Raw genomic sequence first — 15067 nt, 5'->3', positions numbered from 1 at the left:
ACATTAGGCTACTGCCTTTATGTAAAGTCATCATGCGATCATCTGAGATACCCTTGGATCGCAAACTTAAACACGCTATCGCATTGTGCCCTTAGATCGCCACTCAAGCACGCTATCGCATTGTACCTACACAGAATAACGCAATTTAACTACTTTTATGCGATGAGCATTAGCGATCGCAATTTTCTTTTAGTTTGGCGTATTCCATCGCAATATTGCCTATTTTACCATCGCTTTCTCCCATTGTTTTAATAAATTGAGCTTTAATAACTTGTATTTTTACCAGTTATCAGTGACATGACCTTAATTCTGAGTGTTTTAGGAACTTCTGCCTTTGAGAGCGGTCCTTTGATTAGCATGGGTGAGAGTGGCTAGATTGCCAACTCAACAAGCCTACTTTTTTAGAGATTTTTCTGATTGGGAAGCTGGGAACTCAGTTACACAAGACGGACTTCACTCCTTCCCCAAAGCAGGGGTAAGTAGATAAATTGCTCCCTCAAAGGCTGATTCTGGATCTTGAACATAGTGGCCACATTCTCTCTTTGAAAGAGAGGACTCAGGCATAGTACGACTATGACTTATGTTCATTAGAGAAATCAGTGGTACCTAAGAAGTTAGATGTAACTATAGGGGCAAAACGGAAAATTGGTCCAGCTATACTTACGAGCGATCTATGAAGGGTTATCGCACTGTTGATTGGTTGATATGGACACAGAAATATATATGTAGTGAGGAGAGTGTAACTGTCGGTCTGTAGTGGAGTACCCAACAGTTTACGGATTTTTGATCCCGTGACTAAAGAGTTTAGTCAGTTATTCACTTACCGTTGGAGCTTCAAGCTATAAGGTCCCCTTGGTAGTTCAATGGATTCAAGTTGGGAATCAGTTCTTGGAGTTAGTTTGAAGTGTTCAAATTAACATGAGGAAATTCAATCATATATGATATAATTGGTGTGATGTATGAGAAACATCAAGTGGAGGATTAATGTAAATATGATTTACATTAAGTGCCATAAAATAGAAAAAGAACTATGGTTTGTATGTTTAATGAAATAAAATATTAAAACTATAGGTTATAAATACAATATGGTAAGTTGGTTATCATATTTATTTATAATATATTAATTATTTGATAATTAAATCTTTTTCTCGAATAACCAATTGAGTGAGAGGTTATTGGTGCTTTTATGGTAACCGTGAGATAAAAGGAAAAATATTTTCCTAAAATTAGAGGTTACTTGATTCGGAAAGAAACTCACAATGAAAGCTATCAAGTGAAAGTGTTTCACTCAGCGATAGATATACAAAGACTAAACGATCGTGGAGCATTGACTATACTATAGTCGTTCAATTGATCGTAGCTAAATGATCATGTGACTTTGTCTATACGATAAGCTGCTATTTACTACACGATCGAGCATATCGTCTATACGATAGACAACTTCCTATCTCCCACTTTCTCGATCGTCTACACGATTGTTGTCCTTCAATCTCTTCCTCAAACCAAGATCATGCAGAGCCCACAACTCCTGGATTTTCACATCAAGAATACCAAGGTAACCATTATGGTGGTGTCCTCACTCAACTCGATTGGTTTTGAGGAGCCATTGGTTGTTCGTTGTGTTCGTGCTGTGCACCGGTCGTTGCATTCGAGGTCTGTGTTGCTATGGACGCTTCTAGATTGATCGAGGGAGTTTGAAGAATGGTTCTTCAAAGGTACGCATACTTTATCTCTTGATACTCTTGTTAGCATGATGTAATTTCTTGTTGTGCATGACCTGTTAGTTTCCGTTCTTGTACTGTAATTGTATATGTTAAATTTCGAATGGAATTTGGAACGATCCTTCCGCTGCTCATGGAAATCCTCATGTCTAATTTCCTTCAGATATATTTCTATGTTTATTGGATATAACCAATCAACAGTACGTTGACCCTTTACAAATTACTCGTAAGTATAGTTAGGCCAAAATTACCGTTTTGCCCCTATAGTTACATCTAACTCCTTAAGTACCACTGATCCCTCTAATGAACAATAAGTTATAATCCAACTATAATCGAACCCCTCTCAGACCAAGAGATGGTGTGACACCACATTTTTCAAGCCCCGGAATCAGCCCTTATGGGTGAAATTTCTCTACTTACCCTGACAGTAGGGAATAAGTGAATTTTTTCTTGTGTAGTTGCATTCCCAACTCCTCAATCTGACGAATATCCAAAATGGTAGTCATATTGAGTTGATGAAATTGGCCCCTCTCACCCATACAAATCAAAAGACCGTCTTCATAGACAGAAGTTCACAACTCACTCAGGATTTAGGTCAAGTCACCTATGGTCATCTTAATGAAATGTAAGTTTCTTATAACAACGGTGTTATATAAAGAGACTATTCATTTCGTGGTCTGATCTTATACAAACTCTCTGTATAGAATACCCCCGCTCACATGTCTTTATATGAATGATTAGGATCAGATAATTTGTAGCACTTTACATTAATAAAAACTACAAAATGGACCGTATTAGTAGTGTCATCATGATGAGATACTCATCCTTATCCATCTACTATCAACTGTTTAAGTTATCACTTGAACACGATCCACCTGTATGTCTCCACATACATGTTTAAGTTACAGAAGATAACCTTGGATTTTAGTTTATTAGTTTTTGTAGGTCAATGCAACTAAATGTTGAATAAACTACCTCTTATTTTATTAGATAAATAAATTATTTGTACAAATACAATTACAAACTACAAGACCATGAGATCTATGGCATCAAATCGAACAAAGAGAGGTTAATTTTCATACAAAAGTGCATATCATTTAGGAGTCTCTTTTAGAATTGTGGCTAACCCTTCATCGTCATGCTCGATGAAGGTTTCTAAGTGCTAGAAGGCCCTTTAGCGTGCAAGGGTCAAAACAAAAATTAACATTACTTGTTGCCGTATTTTCCTGATTTGATTCCCACTTCTCAAAATCTTAATGTTAAAGGGATTTATACTAATTTTTTGTGTTATCTATGTAGGTCACAGGTTGAGACTACAAGTCATATGTTTTGGGAATGTAAGTTTTCTAAGAAGATTTAGAGTAGGTTCCTTCCCTCTTATGCTTCTTTGTTTGTCTTTGGAAGAGGCTAGTGGACGCCTTTGGATTACCGGAGTATCTACGGTCTTCGTGCCCACCTAATGAAAGGAATATCGTGTTGCATGTCATCTGGAGCTTATGAAACATTTGGAATGAAATTTGGTGCAATAGTGATCTCCCTGATTTGGACTCATTTACTTCAAGGGTTTAGTCCTCCCTTTTGGATTTGGATGTGGAGGACATTACATTAAGGATGGCTATGGCACTGTCAGCGTCTGTCTCCTCTGTTGGTTCCTCTTCATCTCGTTGGTCCCCGCCTATTACTGAAAATTAGAAGTTGAGTGTGAATGTGACGTGGTATCCTACGAGCAGTAAAGGGGGGTGGTTTGGGTGGATTATACGGAATCACACTGGTCGCATTATAATGGGAGGTTGTAAATTTAAAGCTCATGGTGGGAACATGAATATGCTTGAAGTTGAGGCCATGCTTAAAGGTGTCAAAGCTTTGGACTTGGAGTGGGCCGGTGGAAATCTCCCAATTGAGGTTGATTCAGATGCATTGGAGATCGTAAAGCTTCTCACGAAGGAGGAGCTCTCTTATTCTTGAGATTGGTATTATCATTCAGGATGTTTTGTATTTAAAATACTGTATTTAGATTGTGCATTTTTGTCACATTCCTCGAGAGGAGAACAAAGTCGCTCATGCTCTTGCGACTTTAATTTCCTCTCAAGGTCACTCTTTGGTCCGGAAAGATATCTTTCTAGCTTATCTCCTCCCTCTCCTTCAAAATGATAAGGTAGGTGCCTTGGGGTTGTCAGCTTTATTCTAGTTTGTCTAAAAAATAAATAAATAAATAAATGTTTAGTTGTACCATTTCTTCAAGTTTCAAAGTAGTTTATTTCTTTATTTTATTATTATTATTATTGAAAATTAAGGAGTTGAATTGAGGTGGATAGATATGAGTTATTAATTTAATGAAATGATGTCATATCAGATTTACTCAGGGGAAAATTATAATGCCAATTCACCTAACAAACAGAGGCTCGAAAAGTTAAGGTAATCATTTAAAACTATATATATATAATTTAAGACGGAAAAAAGAAAAATACAGTCGGGCAAATGGTGAATGTCAGACTATTAAGGGCATGGCTATGGCTTTGTTACCCTATATTAAATGTTACCATAAATATTGGCCATAATGCTTAATTTCTTGACGTACAAAATTAGAGGAATTATTTTATATTTATCATACAAGATTATATTTGAGAAATTTAAGCTAAAACATCATCCAATAGTTCAATTAGCAATAATTACCATAATTAACAAAACATATACTTCGAGTTCGAGTGGTTACAACTATATCAACTTCATCTAGCTCCTTGTTCTTCTTTTGTATTACTCAAGGAAAAAAAAAAAAAAAAAAAAAGAAGATAGATTCTCATACGTTTAGAGTTAGATAACTGATAAATTATCTCATGAGATTAATTAAAATGTGCACAAGCTTACTTGAACCCTCACAGATAAAAAAAATATTTAAATACTACTTTAGTTCTTATATATATATATATATTGTTCATTTTTGTCTCTATACTTTTAAAATGTTCATTTGGGTCTTTATATTTTTAACTTTTGTTCATTTTGATCATTGTACTTTTAAAATGTTCGTTTTGGTTCTTATACTTTCAACTTTGATTCATTTTGGTCCTTAAATTTTCTAGACCAAGATTGTCACTTTTTCAAAGTACGAGGATCAAAATGAACAAAAGTTGAAAGTTTCGAGACCAAAATGAACAATTTCAAAACATAAGGACCAAAATAAATCAAAACCTGAAGTATATGAACCAAAGTAGTATCCAAATTTTAAAGAAAAATAATGATAAAAATAAATATAAAAAAACAAAAACATCCACATAATTTTGCAATAATGTTATAGCTTCCCTCTACCATTCAATTTTTCAAGAATGTCATAACTTTTTAGTGTCATTTAATGTTATCATTATTTTGTAGTTCATTACTTCCAGTTCAAGGTTTTTGAAGTTCATATCAACATTTATGGAGGGGGGAAGTGGATAATGAAGAAGAAAATGCAGAGGGATCAATTTGATCTTCATTTTCTTTTCCATAAAAGCTATTTTGTGTACATTTTTTTATAGAAAAGTTATGAAAATTTTGAAGTACGCATTTATGTGCCTAATCTTATTTCATTAAATTGTAACAACATATCAATAGAGTAAATTAAAAGTCAATAACATCAGATAAGATATAAAACTTCTCCAATTATGTTAACGTTATTCAATTGGTCGAAGCATATACATTTGACTAAAAGGTTTAAAGTTTGAATTTTTACTTTCACACGTTGTTTGATTAATAACAAATCCTCTTGATTTATAAATTTTCATCTCAAAGTAATTTTAGGTGAAAAGAGATGCATGCTATAATATTTTCCAGAAATTTCTCAACCATTGGTTTAACTTTGAAGAACAAGGTGCAGTAACATAACAGAAGGTATAATTCATCTCTAATTATGACAGATCATATACTTCAAATTTTCCAACCTTCACATGATGTTTGACTCAAAAAGAAATCGTTTGAAATATAAACTTTCATCTCAAAGTAATTTAAGGTTGAAGAGACGCTTGCTATAATATTCTTCATAGATTTCTCAATCATTGGTTGAACTTTGAAGAATAAGGTACAATTACATAACAAAAGGTACAATTCATCTCTAATAATGATGGAACATATACTCCGAATTCTCCAACCTTCACATGTTGTTCGACCCAAAAAGAAATCGTTTGAATTGTAAATTTTCATCTCAAAGTAATTTATGATGAAGAGAAACGCATGCTTGTAACATTCTCCAGAGATTTCTCAACCATTGGTTGAACTTTGAAGAAAAAAGTACAATAACACAACAGAAAGTATAATTCATAGATGGGACATCTCGAAGTAACTCAGAGAGGATTCTCCAACGGTTCATCAACAAGACACATGAATTCATTACACAAAAAGATTCTCACTGTATTGAACAATAAACATCCATGATGTGATCATTAAATAGTTTTCTCTCAGTAAAGAAGCTGATTTTAAAAATAAATAAAAATAAATAGAAGACTACAAATTGAATTGTTATCGAACAGTACCTTATCAGAGTAGAAGAAGACTCTCCTTATAAGAATCTGCATAAACCCAATGAGATCCCAATTCAATTCCAATATCTTCGATGCGATCCAGTTCAGGGTCAACCAGTGCCAGACTATAATTTTCCAGCCCTTCAATCTGCCTTGCAATGAGAAATTTATAGTCTAAGAGGCTCCCTGGTCTTGTTATTTTCCCATGCAGTGTCAGAACAATAGTGTTTAATCTCACCCAAGAGCCCATTTTCAAAGCCCATGTGTCACAGAGTTGCTTACCACCATCAGGGCTGCAATGGAAAATAGAAAGAGATTCTTTGACCACTCCCAAGCATAATGGTGATGGAGTATCTGTGTAAACCAAACAATCAGGCAACATTAGCCTATGAAACTCCTCAGTAGCCATGTCAAAAGAGAGAATGGAATTGGGAATTCCACCATTTTTGTGCTTCACAATCCAATAGAAAAATCCATTGAAGCAGATGGATTTGGGCAACAATCTGCAGTCAAGTGCAGTAGGAATTGCAGGAACAGAAGAAACTCTTCTCCAACAATCAGCTTTGAGACTGTAAATTTCCACTTGATAACAGCAGCTCCATTGCTCAATCCTCACAATTCTCAATACTATGTGATCATTCACTACTTGATGGAAGCCAAATGCAAGGTAGTTTAATGACCAACAATGGTCCCATTTGGGAATCAAACCACTGGGAAGTAACCTACTTTTTCTAACAGATGGGTTCCATACATAAATTGGATCAACATCCAACAGACTTGCAGATGAAATGCAGACTAACCCATTATATGATCCACATACAGAGAGTTTATAACCTATATTGGCCTTCATAGGAAGCTCTGATCGAAGAGTTTCATTGAATGTTTCAGCATTGACAATTGAGAAACATGCTTTCTGGTCTGTGGTGGAGCTATTGATTATGAGCAGAGAATTGGGGATTCTTTTTTCCAAATGAGAACGAACAAACAATGGTTTCTGAACTAATTTGTTCCATTCTTTGCACACACATCTGAATCGCAGAAGCGATTTCACAGGTAAATATGAAAGAATCTCAATCAAAATTTCAGTGGGACAATTCACACACACATAGTGGGCATCCCGTGCTACTCGCATAGTCGGGCAGGAAATCGAAACGACAAGAATTAAGTAGAGAATATTACCGAAAATAGCTTGATATTCAAGAGCAAAACTCAAGAAAATAAGCAAAATCTGCAGATTTCACCTGTGAATTCCAAATGCTGAAGCAGAAGCGAAATGAAGATTCTAATCAAGCAATTTTCTCGAGATGTATGCTAATATTTGCACAATCAAAATCGAAAAAGGGGAGAAACGGTTGGTTGATCAATTTGAACTGAAAGAAAAAAAGGTAAGATTCTCAGAGAACTTGGAAAAGAAATTCACCTTCGATCTTTGAACTGATTTGTTTGATTCCAAAAGTGTTTGGGCAGAGAGAAGGTGAGATTACAGTTACATGTAAGAGGCTTTTTGTTTACGATTGGCATTGTGGTATGGAAGCTGAGTCGCTGCCATATGCAGAATCTTATCTATTACCGCGCCCACTACGCTCATTGAATATCGCAACAAGCGCCATAATATCTTTGCTAAGCTTGCAAATCTCTCCCACTTCTCCCGCCTAAATATCCCCATAGCATTCCAACAATAATAATAATAATGATTTTAAAAAAAAAAAAAAAAAAAAAAAAAAAAAAAGGTCTATAGACATAAAATCCTACCAATATGTCCGATACCATTTTAATAATTAAATGGTCTTGTTTTATACTAATATAAAAATGCATTGAAGTTGAAAGATTTAAGGTCTCTTTAAATTGATTGGAGAAAAAAAAAATCAGAAAAATCATTTATTTGTAGTATCATACTTAGTTAGTTCTTGTAATTTCAAATATTTTAGTTGTGAAAGATAATTTTTGTTAAATCTGGATAAATAATATTTATAAAAGACAATATAATATCTAAATATGTTTTTCAAGTATATAGCGAAAATTCTAATAGATAATACAATTAAAAAACAACGATAAATTAACAATATAAAATAAATTTAAAATTTATTAAAAGTGCTAGTACTACAATCAAAATCCTCCTTTCAAAGTACAATAAATAAAATGATATTTTCACCCCACCCAATATAAAAACTCCAAGTTGGAAAGTCCTTATGGTGGGAAGATTTCAATAGTCTTAACTTTTGGCCTGAGAAATTTCAATTTTCACCCAATTTTTCTAGTAGTCCTCTCTTAAGCTCTATTTATTTGTATAAAAAAAATTCACTCCCTTTTTCATTATGTTTTGTTTTTTTTTAATATTATGCTTTTTATATCCTTTTATGATTAATGTTGTGATTTTTTTTAACTTTATTATGTTATATTAATTTAATGTTATAATTTTTTTATTTTTATATCTACTTCAATAACAACTTAATATTTCATGTCATTTAATTTTATAATTTTTTTCTTTTTTTGATTTTTTTCTCTCTCACATCTAGATCTATACATATCTTTTATAATATATGTCTAAATATTATCTAAAATTATATTAAAAATAATTAACTATAATATAACTGGATCACCATCAAAGTTCCACTTACTAATTAAATATTTTTCAATCAATTTTAATTAATTTCTAAAAATCTTCCCCTGACATTTTTATCAATATCGATTTTTCAATGATATTTCTATAAATCGAGATTTCAATATTTTTATCGTGTCCTCAAAATCAAAAAGAAAGAGGAATAAAAGAAAAAGTAAAAGAGTAAAAGAAAGAAAGAAAGAGGGGGAGAAAAGCATACTCAACGTGGAATTATTGTTATAGAATTATATCCTTATATGATTTTGACTACAGTTTCCAATCATATTTTTACTATCAAGTTGCGACTTCAATTTACATTTTATCTTATAGATTTCAAAAGGTTATATTTGACTCGAAATGAGCACAAAATAACACAATTATTTTAAATTAATCCATATAAGTTAGCTAAACGAATATCAGTGAAAATTCAATGATAAGAGAAGTGTAAAACTTGAAAGAAACAAATATTAACTAAATATAAAAATTGTGTATTTGAGATATATATTCAAGGATTTAATTTAAAGAACAAGTTTGACACTCACTTTTTTAAGTATATTTTAATCCCGTTTTTATCAAAAATATTTAAATAAAAATATACATTTTAAAAAAATATATTTTCCTCACCTCAACCCAAATCAGCCGAACTAAATAGACAACCGAGTTTTTTTTCCAGTTTTTCATGTAAAGTTAATAGTTGTTATTATTGAAAATAAATACATATTTTTGTGATTTTGAAAATTATTATTCTAGACCAAAATTACGTGGGCCTAAATACACATCCCACACTGAGCCAAACAAACAATAGCCTACTACGAATATGAGCCCATGGTCCATTGGGCCCAAACGAACAACCCGAAATCCTGAAAGCAAATAAGCCTGAACTGACCGGCATCCGCACCGAATTTCTTCTTCTAAAAATCATCATCGCCGTAGCCCAGGTCATCCTCAACCCTCTCCGCTACGTCGTCGGCAATCTTGTCCTCCAAGTATTCGACGCCCTCTCCGATGGCCAATCCACCCAAAATTCCAGCAGCCGCACCCACCGCCAGTCCCGTTCCCATCCCGTACTTGCTCTTCTTCTTCTCCTCTGGCTGTCCGTAGTACGCCTGATCGCCATACGCCGGCTGTCCATAACTCGCCTGACCGTACGAAGGTTGTCCGTAATTCGATTGGCCGTACTGAGCCGCCGTAGGTGGCGGCGCCGGTGCATTATACCCGCCGTAAGGGTATCCAGATGGCGGAGCCGTTGAATAGTAAGGATTTGGCGGAGCAGGGTACGGAGCGACATAGGGAGGCGGCGGCGAAGCAGAGAAATCCCTAGCGGTACCTGGCGGTGGGACTCCATACGGCGGCGCGTAATAAGAATCGGATGATCGGTAACGTGGTTCTCGGACTGTTACATTAACTTCGACTTTTCCTTGTGGCCTGCCAGAGGGCCGTTTCAATTGGAGCGTTCGCTGAGAGCTTTCGCCAAGGCCAACATCGTCGACGACCTCCGAGAGGCGGAGTCGAGCGGAGCCAATCAACGGCTTGGTGTCTTCATCGGCACCGACAACGTGGACGACGTCGATGTGCAGCGTAGCATCTTCGATCGGCGAGGAGAACGGAATGACAAGTGTTTCGTCCCAGTACGGCGATGTATCTCCTTCGGCGTCGACTTTTGTCGACGATTTCATCTTCGGATCGATCCAAACGACGGCGTACGGCTTCAGACTGCCGTGTTTCCAGTTGATGTTCTTGAGATCTCTCGCGGACTGAATTTTCACTTCCAATTCGTAGCGAGAAGCCATCGCCGGTGCCGGAAAATGCAGTTCGACGGTGAATCGAATTGAGAGGTGAGAATCGGATACCTAATGATGCGTTGTTTCTGGAAAAAAGACGTTGGTTATAATATTTATAGGAGACACGTAGCTACTGGACCATGGTGGCTTGGAAACTAGCCGTGGTTTTGTAACTTAATTACATAACTGCCATTTGACACGTGTTATTTGGTTAATACGAAATGACAATATTCTCCTTGTGTGCATGTTGGCAATTGGCATGGATTCGGGGAAGGTAAAAGGTGGGGGAGCGATTAACTGGACGGGTGCAGTAAAAAAAAAAAAAAAAAAAAGGTCCAAGGATATGGTTTAATGCACCGCACGAAGCTAAGATGTTCGCTTAATTGCTAAGCAATCCAAGCTGACGTCGTGGGGGTCCCGCGTTTGATTCTAAACTTATAGTCAATTACTCTCCATCTGTCTAATTTAAATTTATTCAAAATTATTTTATTAACCACAATTTAGATTTTTTTGTATTTTTTGTTCTTAAACTTGAGGAATTTGTATGAATGATCCAATTTTTTGGATCTAAAATGTCAGATGACCAATTTTTAAAAAATGATGTCAATTGACCATCTGTTGACATCATCATCATACTAAATTACGTAAATTGTCCTTACTCCTTCGCCTTCCTACCTTTTTACTTAAAACCCACCAAAACGAAAAATTCTTCATTCAAATTTCCCACGACTCGCTCATAAACTAAAAACTCTTTAGAATCCATCATTTCGGCTTGCAAACGATTCTACTGTCGCCGACAAATCGAATCTGATCGGTAAATCTTTCAATCTGTGCCTGACAATGTCTTACGCTGATCGGTAATGGGGTTTTGTGGGTCGTTCTGGCTTTATAAATACTGTGAACATATGGGTTTTGTTTTTTTTGGTTTTTTATGTGTTTAGTGGTTGAAGACGAGTAGGAAGAGTTTGTGAGCGAGATAAACGAGAGTGAAATCGGTAGAGCGATACTAGAGAGAGCGACACTATAAAGGGTGGGTCGTTCTGGGGTTTAGAAATACTGTGAACCTATGATTTTTTTTTTCTGGTTTTCGATGTGTTATGTGGTTGAAGACAAGTAAAAATAAAGAATGTGAGTGAGATAAGTGAGAATTACTAGAGAGAGCGACACCGAATAAAGCGACACCGGATAGAGCGATACTGGAAAGAGCGACACTGGAGATAGCAATACCGGAGAAAGCGACACCGGAGAAAGCGATACCAGAGAAAGCGATACCGGAGAGAGCGACACTGGAGAGAGCGATACCTTAAAGAGCGATACCGATGAGAGCGAATCCAGCGAGATTTAAACATAATGTTGTTTTACAATTTTTTTTTTCTGAAGAAGTTTACTGATTGAATCTTTATTTCATGCAGGAATGATTTAAGATGGCAACACGTTTTAGAATACCCGTAGCCGACCGATTTCCCGATCAAGTAACAAGCTTGGCTCATATTGCTAATGCAAACAAGATTGTGAAGGAGAAGCTTACGCCAAGGCAGTTAGACATGTTCAAGAGAACAGTTTTTGGGCGATTTGTAGACGTTGACATGGTGTTTAACAACCCAATTATCCATCACATATTGCTGAGAGAAGTGAAGAGGACGAGGTCAGACTAGATGTCATTCTCTATTTGTGGAAAGGTTGTCACTATTTCGAATGATGTTTTTTTGTCGATGACTGGTTTGTGGCAACTGGCAATACCCAACACGAGTTGATCAGAATCAACATTCCTCGTATGAACTTACAATCAAGTATTTTGGTAATCGAGTGACAAAGGACACCTTACATCTCCATCAACTTGAAGAAAAATACAAGGAGTTGGAGTTTGAAAATGATGAGGATGCTGTGAATATTACAGTAGTCTACTATACTGAGGTTGCAATGATGGGGAAAAAACAAACAAAAAAATGCAGTGGACCTCAGACATTTTAAGGATGTTCAAAACTTGGAATATTACAACAGTCTTGATTGGGATACCATTATTTAGGAGAGTACACTGGATACCCTAAAGACTGCATTGAATGATAAGAGCAGTCTGTACAAGATGAATGTCAAAGGAAATAAAAATTATGTTGTGAAGTACTCTTTACGTGGACTTCCACAAGCGTTCCAGGTAAATTTACTTAACATAATAATCGTGTTGTTTGATTTAACATTACTATTGTTCTAATATATGTTAAATTTTATTTAGGTATGGACGTACGAGATCCTAGCTGCATCAATAGCTGGGAACATTGCAGAGCGAAGGAGCAAGGTGGCTTTGTCCTGCATATTCCGATGGTCATGCTCCCACTCAGTGTCCTTCAAAGTACTCGAGAGAGAGATATTTGAGTCTAACAATGTACGTTTACTTTATGCATAATATGTTTATCTGGTTGTTAAATTGACACTAACCAGTTTACTGGGTTGTTAATGCATATAAAGATTAAAGAATGTACTGTCATGACAGATTCTAAAAGGGAGTTTCGGGATACCCCAGTAGACAGACGACCTATATTTCATCTAGGTGCGGATGATGATAGTTCTGAAAGTGGCAATAGGTCGACTAGTGATGAGGGTAGTTCTGAAAGTGAAAGTGACGGTGATAATCATCGTGTAGATGACAATTATGAAGTTGTCAGGGTGAAGGGAGAGAATGAACCTGAGCATTCTGAGCACGAGGATGCTGAATATGGAAGGGTGGAAGGAGGGACATACACACCTAGTGATGATATGTTCTATGATGTGATGGGGGACGTACGCGATGAGAACGAGTTGAACCAACTTGATGTCTATCTTGCAGGCTCCTGCAGAGAGCGATCTGTGGATGAGAAGTGTCCTGAATGTGTTGTCCGCCGCAGGGAGGGAGCCAATCCCGACGATTCTATTTATTCGTTCCTACGGACCATTGACAGCTCATTATCGAGGTTGGATGGCCATATATCGGATTTAAATAGTCGTTATTCAATATGGAGGAAAACATGACGGACTGAAAGAGCAATTGTCGATCGTCCTGTCACTGTTGCAGTCTATGTGCAAGGTTTGCATTTACTATAATTTTATGTTTTTATGTGTTTAGTTTTTACGTGTTCGTGAACTCATCATTTTACTTTACTAATTGAAGGGTTCCACGGTGAATGAGGAGATGACAAGGTCACCCATCCCATCTCGGGATCCCGATACCAATAATGTGACTGCCTCCGACACTCTCATCCCCCTCTACAGTCCGATATCACCACAACATCACCAACTAACATCGAACCTATAGAGACCGACATCCCACAAACAGAGCTCGACATGTCTGCCTTACTCACCATGCCATATATAGAGGCTGACATGTCTGGCATCCCATAGGCCGACACTTCTGGGATTGTTACGACCACATAAGGAGTTACACTAGTAAGTAATTTACTTATCAGTAATATTTGTTTATATTTTTATATTTCTTGATGAGTAATGTTTTGTTATCTGTTTATGTAGGAATCTCAAAGAATTAGTCGTAAGAGGAAACCTATTGATAAATATACACCTCTGGCTCAAGTAAAGAAGAAAAGTTTGGTTAAGCATCCTCTCCCAAGTGTAGCTACGTCACTATCCAGAGCGATCGTCACATGCAAAGTAGCACATGATGTTCCACACAATATCCTTACAGAAATGATGGGCTGGCTCTCGGACGAGAATATCGACAACGAGGTTCGAGAGAACTTCTTTAAACCACTCGTCAAGCAATTCTTCAAGGAATTGATTTCCCCGAGTTCGTGGGTCGAGTGCGATGTAAGTTTCCTAGTCTTAACTTCTTTACATGTTAGCTATCTTGTATTTTTACTGACATAGTAATTTTTTGTGTATACCATAAATATTTTATTTTATTTTATGAAAGAAAAATTTTATATCTGGCTCGACATGTGCATGCACAAGTTCACCATCTTTCCAATCGGTGTAACGATAAATTTTGATATTTCGTTTCCTAACTTCTCATTATATTTCGTTACTTAACGGGGAAAATGCACGAATAGCATTGCTGATAGATACCATTCGATCAGACACAAACACTAGATTATCGGATTTTCCGATACTGCATTTCAAGTTTGACATAAAGCATTTCTATGATCGATCGGTTTCATTGTCCACTATTGCATATGCTAGTAGGTATAATTGATTGTTCCCGTCCATAGAAACCGCAACCAACATGGTGCCATTGTATTTTCCTTTCAAATGCGACCCATCAACAATAATACAAGGTCGACAGCTTTCGAAATCTCTAATACGAGGCCCTAATGCCATAAACATATACTTGAAATGCACCTCATCTTCAAGTTCGATCTCAAATACTGTACCCGGATTCTCTATTTTTAATGCTTCTCCATAAGCATGTAATATAGTATTCTGGAGTACCTCTAGTGAGATCATACGTGGCTTCCCTTGCACGCCACGCTTTATCATAACATATGTTCATGC

General features: G+C 36.2%; 2 protein-coding genes and 1 long non-coding RNA gene across 5 annotated transcripts; 1 reads left to right on the top strand and 2 right to left on the bottom strand.

The window, feature by feature from the left end:
* Positions 1 to 6022: 6022 nt before the first annotated feature.
* Positions 6023 to 9308, bottom strand: LOC120081343 (F-box/kelch-repeat protein At3g23880-like). Of its 3 annotated transcripts, none has more exons than XM_039036130.1 (2): positions 6653 to 9308; positions 6023 to 6565 (listed from the first exon to the last, which is right to left on the bottom strand). In XM_039036130.1, the coding sequence occupies exons 1-2, from the start codon at positions 7341 to 7343 to the stop codon at positions 6228 to 6230; spliced, it is 1029 nt and encodes a 342-aa protein (XP_038892058.1). In that variant the 5' UTR covers positions 7344 to 9308; the 3' UTR covers positions 6023 to 6227. The 3 variants fall into 3 exon arrangements, with proteins under 3 accessions (XP_038892058.1, XP_038892039.1, XP_038892048.1); XM_039036111.1 differs by having other exon boundaries at positions 6023 to 7522; positions 7632 to 9308; XM_039036120.1 differs by having other exon boundaries at positions 6023 to 7468; positions 7632 to 9308.
* A 175-nt stretch (positions 9309 to 9483) lies between these two features.
* Positions 9484 to 10690, bottom strand: LOC120081350 (protein SRC2 homolog). The gene has a single exon (XM_039036143.1). It carries the CDS (start codon positions 10598 to 10600, stop codon positions 9722 to 9724), a length of 879 nt encoding a protein of 292 aa, XP_038892071.1. The 5' UTR covers positions 10601 to 10690; the 3' UTR covers positions 9484 to 9721.
* A 989-nt stretch (positions 10691 to 11679) lies between these two features.
* On the top strand, positions 11680 to 14436 carry LOC120069330. Its single transcript, XR_005479507.1, has 5 exons — positions 11680 to 12743; positions 12822 to 12971; positions 13080 to 13649; positions 13734 to 14008; positions 14090 to 14436. It is a non-coding gene; the product is annotated as an uncharacterized LOC120069330 (long non-coding RNA).
* Positions 14437 to 15067: the final 631 nt, after the last annotated feature.

The sequence above is a fragment of the Benincasa hispida genome, chromosome 1, assembly GCF_009727055.1.
Source record: "Benincasa hispida cultivar B227 chromosome 1, ASM972705v1, whole genome shotgun sequence".
Taxonomy (NCBI): domain Eukaryota; kingdom Viridiplantae; phylum Streptophyta; class Magnoliopsida; order Cucurbitales; family Cucurbitaceae; genus Benincasa; species Benincasa hispida.
The sequence above is the reverse complement of the archived record's forward strand: the minus strand, read 5'-3'. Positions and strand labels throughout refer to the sequence as shown.

Coding starts and splice junctions, on each gene's coding strand:
- LOC120081343 (XM_039036111.1), bottom strand. CDS start 7,343: ATGCGAGTAGCACGGGATGCCCACTATGTGTGTGTGAATTGTCCCACT.
- LOC120081350 (XM_039036143.1), bottom strand. CDS start 10,600: ATGGCTTCTCGCTACGAATTGGAAGTGAAAATTCAGTCCGCGAGAGAT.